Below are 11,878 nucleotides of genomic sequence, written 5' to 3'. Positions count from 1 at the left end.
GCTAAGTCACTGAACGAGATACACAAAGAGGTTGGAATGCAAGACTTACATTAAGCTAGAAATATATAAAACTACATGTGGATGTTGTCTGCATCAGACAGTACCCAGTTTCCTTAAATTTTATTCATTAAAAGTAAAAACATAGAGGAGAGAAATAGACAGCATTATTAAAATTAAAATCAAATCAGTTTTTCTCAGGCTGAAACTGATGAACAAATTCCCTTAAAATGTTTATGCTCTGCACCTAGTAGTAAAGAGGAAAAGGTGAGGATAAGTGCTTTCCTAGTAGGTGCAGGTCGAGGTAATGGAGATACAGCCAAGCCAGGAACAGAACAACATCACTGTCAGAGGTCAGAGGAGGATCTCTCTGTCTATATGCAAGTGTTTAAAGATGACATATTATGCTCTTTGGGGTTTTCCGTTTGCTTTAGTGTGTTATGTAGCTTTTAATGCATGCCCAGGCCAAAAGGAGTTATTCTTTCCTACAGAAAACACTGAAATGCCTCATATATATTCCAGCATTTACCTCCATAAATTATCTACTTCACTATTACCATTTTAACACCAAAATTAGCATGTTTATGCAGGTATTTATAAAGATGGGTAAACTCGCTAATAATCTGCAATTAACTCTGTTCACATTGCCTGTGAACTCGTTTGCCACAGACGTGCTGGTCAAATAGGGACCAATGCATTGCAGCCGATCATATACCTCATCAGAATTAATCCAGAAGATGTTAAACTTGTTTTAAAAAGTCTTAATCAATAATATTCTGAATTAGACACAATGCTTTTTCCAGAGCTGATAATGGAAGTTGCTGAGGAGTGAGGCAACAGCTGTATCTTCAATACATGTCATAGCAATGTGCATGAGAAGGAGAGTAAATTGGCGTGTTCACCCAGGTCATGTGTTCACATCACAGCCGAGCAGGAGGCGAAAAATACTCGTGACTACTGCAGGGTTAATTGAACTGGGAGGAAATCCCAATAATTTACATTAACATTAGACACAAAAGCCAGATGTGAGCAGGTGTAAGTGGGTTTTTTGGCTAGTGTGGAAGGGGTATATGTGACACAGCACCACCTCTGGCTAGGGGACCATTCACCACCTAGGTGAAAATCCTGCACACCTCACTGTCTGACGTTTTCATATAAAGATATATATATATATATATATATATATATATATATATATATATATATATATATATATATATATATATATACATATATATATATATTATATAAGGGTGTATAAGGCACAGAGGAAAATAGACAGCTTTTGTTGGATATTTTTAACGAGACATTGTGACATTTTCCAGCCGTGTGAGTGGCAACAAAAATAGATATTGTTGACAAGATGTCTGGACAATTTACAGCTGTTTTTCGTGGTTACAGAACCAGGTAAGCCAAAACATTATCCTTTTCCAACATAAATTTGAAAGTTTAACCTAAAGAAAAGTAAACATTTATTCTGACAGTTGGCTTGCAATCAACTTAATTTTTTGATGGAAATATCCCTACAGCAACAGGAAAAGCATGGGAACTGCTCTGTTGTTGGCTGCAAATATCAACACAAAGGCTTAACCTTAATCACTGCATCTGAGGTTGTCAAGAATCAATGGATTGACTTTATATTTGATGGAAATAAGACAGAAATATCCTCACAACGACTGGACTATATAGTTGCGAGTGTGTTTCACTCCTGAACAGCTCCAGTAGCCTAACTTCACATGCTCATTTTGTGTGAATTTTATTCCAGACTTTATCAACCAGGGCCAAATGTACAAGCTCAAGAATGGATCAATACCCGCTCTCTGTGACCCAACATCAAACTACGATGTTGTTAGTTCTGCCATGTTTTATGTTGTTTTACTGTTAATTTTACATGTAAGCCTGTTGAATTGAACGTTGGCTACTTTCAGTCTGGGGCGATGTAGGACTAATGTTGTAATAGCACTCAAGAGCCATAAAGGAATTCTTAAATTTGCTTGTGTTTTTAGCTTCCAGTCAGCTGCACTTCTATTGTGAATATCACCACAAAAACCATTTCCTAACCAAAAACTTCACCGCTACACTTAGAGAAGGAATTTGATTTGCCTCAACCTCACTGCCAATCAGGCTAGTAAAATAAAATGAAATTTATAAATTCAGTAAATACATTTTTTCAGTTATCTATGTCAATTTGGACATAGATCCAACTCTTACTCCCTGAGTGAGTGTTATTTAGTAGTAAGGAGTAGAAGTCACTATTTTGACTTTGGAATTCAAAATTATGAGACAATAAATTTGAAGTAAAAGATAGTCAATTTTTCACATATTAAATCTAAATGATAATAATAATTAAAAATGTCATTTCATAAGTCAAAAAGTTTGATTTAATGAGTCAGAATTATGAGATACTAAGTTTATTGTGATTAATCATGTGTTAATTGTTCATTCTTCTTGAAGTGGGAATGGGCTTCTTTGCACATCAAAGTAAGTCCTTAAACAGGGTCCATTTGACCTCTGTGATGAATGACTAACTAAGTCTTGGAAACACCTCTGCAAACCTCACCAATACGAGCTCAGGTGGTACAACAGGCTTAAGATCTGTTGTTGTCAGTGATTCGCAGCTACAAGTATGATCTGACCACACTTGCATGTTCAACTTTTTACTTCTATCCTAAAATATCCCAAAAATAAATAAATACAAAAAAATCTCTTTTTTTTACCTACTTTAATGTTTAGTAACATTAACTTAAAGCAACATTTGAGTAATTTACCCACTTGGCACTGGAAAACAGAAACTGTGATTCTTGCATGAAGCTCATCTTTTTGGCAGGGGCAACCAGTTCAGTGACCATGGCGCTAAGCTCTAAGTGCTATATTTTGGGGTCACTCCTCACCTAATTTTGTTCAGTTACTCTAAAATGGCCTGAAAGTGGCATGTGAAAATGAATCTGTTGCACAGCCAGTCAATGGCAGGTTATGGTCAGGTTGTTGCTTTGACACTACTCACATCAGTCTTGTTTCTCAGCACCTCAGAATGACAGATTTGTTGTTGCTGCTCCTTCAAGCACTTGGCTATAGAGTTTGATGTAATAGATTTGGGAGACAAGGCAAGGCTTACCCAAAAAAACAAAATGTTTCAAAGGAGAAGGGGCAGGGGGCTCTTATGTAGAAGGATATTAGTGAAAAGTCTATCAAAAATACTGTTATTCTTTTGGAAATGAGAAATACACAAAGGTGGATAAAGTCTACACATCAAACTAATGGGACAAACATATACAGGATCAATACAAAATTAAAAACATATGAACATATAAGCTGAAATTTTAAAAGAAAAAATACTCTTTTTTTTAAAGGTTGAAAGTGCTAGAATTCAGATTAGCTCACAGAAACCCAGGGAGGACAAACTTAATACATGCCAAAAGCTTTTCCTTACCTTTATTTAGGACTACATGAATGTTTGTTACAAAAATATAAATGCTCAATGTGATTGCTACAAATTTGGCTTAAGCCAAGAGGGTTTTTCTTAAAAACAACCTTTTTAAAACTCAAAATAAAGATCAAATTCAAATCTTGCCAACATATTATGTAAAATCTTAAAAAGGTGCCCACAGCTAATTTATTTAGGATCAATAAAAAGTTTGATCATTTTACAAGAGTCGTTATCAAAATAATGACTTTCCAGGTTAGACTACTAATAATAAGTGTAAAATAAATTTCAAATTAGTTCAGAACAGTCAGACTGTAAAGAAGCTTTTCCTGCATCAGTGCTTGCTGATTCTGAATTTTCAGCTGCTCCTACCTCCTAAGGGGAATATTCAACTGTCTACCACACAATCAGCTGCTCATTATCGGGGTTTCATATCCTACAGTATCAAAAATTGTATAACACTTGTAGCAGTTTGTAACAAGCAATCGTGCAAAAATGTAGTTTCTTCTCCCCAGGTTTTGGTAAGAAAAGTAAAACAAATAAAAATGAGGTGATGTGTTGTGTTGTTTTTCGAGGTCCTGTTTTACACAAACAGAAAATAATATATCATATGACAACAAACAAAACAAATATATGACTACGAGCAACACCCCGAGTTGTGCAGTCAGTCATGTTTCCCCCTGTGCTTTGAATGTCAAAGCCTGGGGATTCGGTGACTGCGTTCTTCCGGTTATCGCTGTATTTTCAGACCCTTTTCCTTTGACTCTAAAAAGCAGCAGAGAGAGCAGGAGGAGTACAGAGGGGATGGGGCCCGGGGATGATGAACACTATGTTGGTTCAGTTTGTGCATGTTTTCAGCTCACTGTCCATCTTACAAGAAATTGAAATGTTCTAGTGGTCTACAGTTGTTGTCCATTGGCAACCGTAGCTAAAAGCAGCAATATGTATTTTATTTTTTATGTGCTATGTTTTTCCTGTTTTTTTTTGTTTTGTTTTGTTTTTTCATTTTCACTCAACGTATAATGGCGGTTCAGGATCGCCTGTGCCGGTCTTCATCTATGACTAGAACAACATTTATGCACAACGTTAAGGATAGTTATGGATATGCCAATTATGTTGGTCATGCCACAGACAAAACACTAGATAAAAAGCACCTATTTCACTTTGAGGCTTAGGTTAACTTTGGGCTCAGGTTTTTATAGGCTGGTGGTGAGGTTAGAAAGGATCTAAACTCCAAAACAATCCAAAACCACTGAGCTTGGAGTGAAATCTGCCGGGGTTTCATCACAGCGCAGGGGTTACATATTCCACTGAATAAAGACCTATATTCATAGATTCATGGGTCATCCATTTCAGCATCCCTATGACACAATCTATCTAGTTCAAATCCTAATTGATTATTAAGCCACTAACAGCCTTCTATAGAAACTTCCCATCCACAGTTCTGATTCAACTATACTAACTCAAGTACATGTAAAGATTGGATATGACAGAGAAAGCTTAAGGGGAAAAGCTAATACTTCATCCATTTGTTTGATCAAAAATGCAAGATACACACAAATGTAAACCTGCCAGACATCAAAAACATCATCACTTAGTATTAATACATCTACCTAAAATACACCTTACTGAGATAAAAGCAATAATAATATTCATTTTTGAGATATTTCGTACACTGCAATAACATTCTTTTACACATTTTTCCTCATCTGTCACTGTAATTCTTTTGTTTTTTGCCATTCACATATGTCGGGGTTCATTATTACCATGATGATGTAGCTTTTTCAAAGACTGCCTGAAGATGTGTTGGTATTTTATTCCAAAAATATAGATTTTAGGTGTGTTGGGCAGCCAAGAAACAGCTACAGTTATCATTACCATGGGGGCTTTTAAAGATATCTGTTCTAAGGAAGATAAGTGAAGGAAGGAGAGTGAGGAGAGAGTCTTTGTCTCAGGCAAAGACATAAGGTTTCCCAAGGAGATTCCTAAAGGTGAAGTGCCTTCTGCAAAAAAAAGTGCTTCTCTTGAGGAACAGCATGATTTTTCATCATTTTCAACAAACTCACACATTTTCACATTTCTTTCTTTTTTTTTCTTTTCTTTAAAATGTGTGGCCTTGTATATGCCTGGTCTATATGTTTGGAAGCTAACATGTCCATTTTTCATTTAGTGAGTGTTTTCATTCAAACTGACCTGACTCTAGGAGCATATCAGTTACAGATAGAAGAAAATAATGACATCCATCTACTTCTTTTTCTTGTTTGAAGAACACTTTTTTAGAGACAGGCTAGCTTTTGTGGCTTTACCCTCACCATCTGAGGGGAGATTTTAGAGTTCTGGTTAGATTATTAACTCAGCGTCTACATTTCTTCATTCCTTCACTGATTTCTTCCCTTTTCGTACTGATCATGATAGTTTCAGTTATTAGGTGGTTCAAAACTTAAAATGAGACACATTCTACCATGTTCTTACATTTGGAAAAGAAAATAAAGTTAAACACAATATCCACTTCAAACTATATTTTTCTGGGTCACAACAAGACAGATAATCACTAAAAAATGATCTTGTATTTTTTTAATATTATTACTTTATAAAGTATGCAGTACCATGTCTTTTAGGCTACTGATCCTGCCCTCTATACTACTAAATAGGGGATGGAAGGGGGATAAAAGGGGAAGTAACTGGAAATTCAAAAAAAAAATGGGTTAATACATTGCTATGTAACTATATGGTAGGAGGAAAAAGCCCAATAAAAGCTGCTTCAACTAATTTTCTCACCTTTTCCTTTTGATCAAAGGAGTTTAACTTCCTTTTAGGGCTTAATCAAAAGCTTTTGTGCGCTTTCATTTAAGGCTAAGTGTTCATTTGTGTATTTATTTATTCTAATTCTCCAACTTATTGATCATGCCCTGTAAAGAACCACAGTCAGAAATATCCATGCAGAGCTGAACTGAGCTGTGGATGGTGTTGAGACCATCTTGGCTGGACAGGGCTGGGCCGAGGACTGACTCTCTCACTGGAAGGCCTGGTGGAAACGAGGCAGTGTGGTAGTACTAAGGCTGGAGCTGAACACTGATGGGAGGGGGTGCAGGGGTCCGAGGCCCAGACCCCCGCTGGAGCTCTGCTGCTCCTGAGGTTGCGGTTGCAAAGAGGTAAGAGGTGCTGTAGCGACGGCAGCTGCTGCCGCGGCAACTGCTGCAGCATGGGGCTCGGCAGCATGCAGAGATGAGGAAGAGGATATGGAAGAAGAAGAGGAGGTCGCAGATGAGGTGTAGCCCATCACCAGCCCTCCTGTGCTCATGGGGTTGCTGTAAGGAGGCAGGTTGAGGGGCAGGAACCCCAGCAGGTGGGAGAAGTCCATGTTAGCAGCACACAGAGACTCAGCGATCACCGCAGGGCTCTTGGACAGGAGGGGATCTCCGCAAAGCTCATCCACCAGGCCCGAGGTGGGCTCCAGTCCGTCCTTGGGGGGTGAGGCAGCAGCGTGGGGTTCTGCAGAGGGGACCGGGCCGGGCGAGCCACTCTGCAGATCCATGAGGAAGCTCTCCATCTCCACTTTCAAGGGCTTATCCAGCAGGTATGAGGTAGATCCCAGCTGGTATTTGGGGGCTGGCTGGGGCTGGTGCTGCTGCTGGGGAGCCGGAGGTTGGTGGTGTGGTGGCAGTGGAGGGGAATGGTGGTGGTGATGATGGTGATGATGGTGATGGTGATGGGAGTGTGGGTGAAGGGATCCAGGGGATTCCATGTGACAGCCCATGCCCATAGCTGCAGACAAGGAACTGGGCATCAGGGACGGGTGTGGGTGAGCTACCCCAGAATTAGACATAGCCTGGAGATGGTGGGGATTGTACATCCCCATCGGAAAAGGAGCCCCACTGGGGAACGGTTTTCCCATCATGGGGTCTTTGTTGGGACCCATGCCACACATCATGGGGCTGAGCTCCTCCTTCACAGAGCAAGGTGGTGACCCAGAAGCTAAAAGACCTAACATATCAGGAGGCTCCGTCTTAATTTTCAACAGCTCCTGCGAGTGGCTCTTCTTCACATGGCGTGTCAGATGGTCCTTCCTGCCAAATCGTTGGGCACAGTACTGGCACAGGAAGTCCTTTCGGCCCGTATGGACCACCATGTGCCGTCTCACATCCTTCCGTGTGTAGAAACGACGGTCACAGTGGTCACAAGGGTGTTTTTTCTCCTTGGTGCCACCAGAGGACTTCCCAGAGTGGCTCTTGAGATGTTCCAAGAGCACGGGTGTGCTCTCATAGGTCTGCATGCACACTTTACAGGTGAGATCCCCTGCTGTGGCAGAGTGCATGGCCACGTGGCGCTTATATCCCAGCTTGGTATTATAGTGCTTCCCACACTCCTCACACTTGAAGGCCTCCTTGTTGGGGTCATGGGTCTGCAGGTGGTTCTTCAGGTGGTCTTTTCGGTGAAACATTTTCTCACAGAACGAGCACTGATGGGTCTTCTGTGGAGAGTGTGTGGCCATATGCCTGCAGAGGAACACAAGAAAAAAGAGAATAAATGGTGGGGATGTTTAAATTACACATTCCTTATTATTATTATACTATACCATACTATATTATTGTCATGTTTGTTATGCAGTCTTCCAGTAGTGTGCATGCTAAAGTGACGCCTGAATTTCAACCAGTAAAACTCCTTGTGTCCTTGTGTACACAAATGAGTCACAGTTTGCAATCAGAACCTAAATTGGGGTTTGAAACCACTTCCTGTGATTCACTGGATTCAAAACAAACCTAGTATGTTGATGAGTTTGAGACTTGAGTCATTTAAACCAGCATTAATTTGTTGTCATTTTTGGCCACTTATGGCACACAAGCTGTAAACGCCTTCACCATATAAAGCTCATTTAGCAAAGGTGTGAGCAAACAGTTACTTAGAGGATGTTCATATTTGGGATTAAATTCCGTCCTGAGTGACCTGATCACAAGTAGACAGCTTTACCCCTGTCAGTTCACACCTGGTATTATTATGAGTCTCCACGTGTATCTCAAGTGACCACTTGTGATCAGATTTTACTTCCCTGTGCTGTGTGCAAATAAGCACATACATCACTGGGACAAGTGAACATGATGTTTTTTACACAAAGTAAGAAATATCTTCTTGTTTAACATCAGCCAACTTAACAGAAATGCCCAAATAGTTAAGATTGTGTTGTAGACAGCATTTCATAAAATGTATACAGTTTCTCCTAACTCAACAACTCAAGCATTTTTTAAGGGAGTCTGGGGACTTTCTCCATTGGTGACAAAGCAGTAGAATATATATCGGTTACTGTTGTCTTCTTTAATAAATTGAGTGTAAATGGTGAAATCAGTGTAAACAGTGTGTTCAAACAGCTGCTAAATGTTGGCAGGTAAGACTTCAGCACTTCAGACACAGAAGCAGACAGGCTGGTACAGCCATGCTGCCACAAACTGACACTTTGTACAAGGAAACAAACAACTTCATGTTTTAGTGCTGAATTAACAAGAAGGAACCGATGATTTAGAATTTGTTGTTGCTGTTTTACAAAGTTTGTTCAGTTTTTTTGTTTTTCACACAACACTTAAAATCATGTGCTTTATAAGTGAGTCTGGGGATATTGCAGTTACTATTTCAATGGTTAGTTAAAACAGACAGTGTGTTTACACATCTGCTGCTAGCATTGACAGGTTAACAGAGCCTATACATGTCATTTACGTTACAATAAACAGAATGAAAATGAGACAGCAATCCATTCTGCCTGTTGTTTTAGCTTCTTCTTCTTCTTCTTCTTCTTCTTCTTCTTGTTTCACTAAGTTGAGTAGGCGGTCCTTCAGTGTGGCCCAGGAAACATGTGCGTACACACTGCTAAAAGAATGTGGTCACGTACGCCCAGACCACCTCTGAATGTGGTCTGAGTGATCAGATCTCAAATGCCTCCTCATTGTGTCTTGGAAGTTTTCACACCTGTTCTTAGAGCTGTCCACTCGTGATCGGATCGACCAGGACAGATACTGATATCAAATATCTGTTTGTTAACAGCTGCCTACTCACACATCCAACAGTTAGACAACAACACAAGCATTTATTTGGAGTTGGCTTCTTGCCCACCTGATGAATATGAGTCTAATATTCACTCTCCTTTTGGCTCTGTTTTATCTCCCCCAGGGTAAGTAGAGTACAGTGGGTTTATCGGCGCTTCTTTGCTGAAAACAACTGCCTGCTCATGAGAGTGGTGAACCAAAGCAGTAAAGATGTAGGTTGTGAAACAAAAACAATGAACTGAAAGATGCTACAACTCTTTGTAGGGCTAGGGGGAACTGCAAAGTGGTCCCTTTCACATACAAGTAGGCATGTGATCCTTTCTTAACATAAAAATATTTATACCTGCTTTAAAGATAGACTTCATTCAGTTATTGCTTTCTAAAGATCAAGTAACTATTCCTATACTATACACACAAATAAAAGTAGGAATTATACTATTTCTGAAGTGGCTCAATGGAGGTTCTCAGAAAGCTAAAGAAGCCATGAATTATACTACATTTAAAAGAATGTGAATTGAGTGGTCTGATTAATGTGCAGTACCTGAAGAGTTTGTATTTCGAGCTGAAGGCCTTGGGACAGTGTGGCTGTGAGCAGTGGAAGGGTTTCTCTCCTGTGTGACTCAAGCTGTGGAGCCGGAGCTTCTCTTGTGAGGCAAACAGGGCCCCACACACCAAACACTCGGTACCACCTGCTCTCCCTACCTCTTCTCCTTCTTCTTCCCTATCCCTCTCTCTCTCTTTCCCCCTCTCACGCTCTCTCTCTGTCCGTGGTAGTGGGGCAGCGCTACCAAACAGCTTGGTGGCAGTCCGTTGTCCCTCTTCCTCCGGCGTCAGTGCGGTAATATGGTGTGAGGCATCGGCGGCAGCAGCTGCCATGGCAGCCCTAGAGTGCCGCTGCCATGAAAATTCACTTGTGGCTTCCCTGCCTTGCAGGCTCAAGTGGGAAGTTATAAGGGGTTTGTTGAAAAGAAGCTCACAGGAAGGGCCAGTGATCCAGTGGAAACATCAAAGTAAGCCAAAATCTGTGATGAGATAGAAGGCACATGCTTTCAAGCTACCTGATTCCAAGATGGTGGCAACATTGAACATTTTTTTTCTCATAAAGTCTACTTTTTACCTGTTAAAATCCGACTTGTCCTTCTTTTGTCTTTGCACTTTCCTTCTCTTACTCTGTGTCAGTCGTTCCTCTTCTTCACTCTTGCTCTCTCCTCCTCACCCAGTCCCAACAGCTATGGTTGGCGGTGAGTGGGAAACACTGCTCTGCATTTTTATTGTTCTGTGAGGAGAGAGCAAACATGACAAACATGAACACAAGTTGACAAATAGTGAGGTGTCTTTTTATTATAAAGCTTTGGCAAAATTGTCACAAAATGCATTAATACAGGCAACAACTCAAACCCTCAGGCAAGCAACTAATAAATTAAACCTCTCCAGTCTGTAATTCAACAGGCCTGACCTTAAACATATTACAGTTGCGGTCAAATATTTCCACCCACTTGTAAAGAACATGTATATCATTGCAGTCTTCAGTTCCATTGATTTCTACAGAGTGGAACACAAACTACTTTGTCACAAAAACATTCATGAAGTTTGGTTCAGTAATGAATTTATTATAGGTCTTCTGAAAATGTGACAAAATCTGCTGGATCAAAAATAAACATACAGTAACTTGAACGATCAATTTAGGTGATTATAGAAAGTTGTGTGAATGAAATGTTCTTTGTAGCATCTTAACTTCTTCTGAGTGATTCTGATTGATAACAGCTGGTGACTTTTCTGGACCCATTTCAATAGGGCTTGTTGACACACCCATTAGACTCAGCCACAAACACTACAATGTGAAAGTCTAAAGAGCTCAGCATTGATCTGAAAGAGCACATTATTGATTTGAACAAGTCAGTAAAGTCACTTGGAGCCATTTCAAAGCAGTTACAGGTCCCAAGATCAACTGTACAAACAACAGTTTGTAAGTATAAAGCTCATGGCACAGTTGTGTCACTGCCACCATCAGGAAGAAAACACAAACTATCACCTGCTGCTGACAGAAAACTGGTCAGGATGGTCAAGAGTCAACCAAAAACCACCAAAAAGGAAGTCTGCAATGAATTAGAAGCTACTGGAAGACAGGTGTCAGTGTCCACAGTCAAGTGTGTTTTACATCAACATGAGCTGAGAGGCTGCCATGTTAGAAAGAAGCCCTTGATCCAGACACAGCACCTTAAAGCTGGACTGAAGTTTGCTGCTGATCACATGGACAAAGAAAAAACCTTCTGGAGGAAAACTCTGTGGTCACATGAAACAAAAACTGAGTTGTTTGACCACAATGAGCAGCAATATGTCTGGAGGAGAGAAGGTGAGGCCTTTAACCCCAACAACACCAGACCTACTGTCAAGCATGGTGCTGGTAGTATTATGCTGTGGGGCT

The 11,878-nt window shown here is 40.3% G+C and overlaps 1 protein-coding gene across 1 annotated transcript in view; it reads right to left on the bottom strand.

The window, feature by feature from the left end:
- Positions 1–1,253: 1,253 nt before the first annotated feature.
- The window catches only part of plagl2 (pleiomorphic adenoma gene-like 2), a 59,352-nt gene continuing 48,727 nt past the window's right edge, over positions 1,254–11,878 (bottom strand). Inside the window, exons 2-4 of the mRNA XM_073470770.1 lie at positions 10,571–10,729; positions 9,995–10,475; positions 1,254–7,917 (exon numbers count right to left, since the gene is read on the bottom strand). Of these exons, the coding sequence (XP_073326871.1) occupies positions 6,435–7,917; positions 9,995–10,329 (1,818 nt within the window). The 5' untranslated portion in view covers positions 10,330–10,475; positions 10,571–10,729 and the 3' untranslated portion in view covers positions 1,254–6,434. The remainder of the gene's footprint in view (positions 7,918–9,994; positions 10,476–10,570; positions 10,730–11,878) is intronic.

Source organism: Pagrus major, chromosome 7, assembly GCF_040436345.1.
Source record: "Pagrus major chromosome 7, Pma_NU_1.0".
Taxonomy (NCBI): Eukaryota; Metazoa; Chordata; class Actinopteri; order Spariformes; family Sparidae; genus Pagrus; species Pagrus major.
The sequence above is the reverse complement of the archived record's forward strand: the minus strand, read 5'-3'. Positions and strand labels throughout refer to the sequence as shown.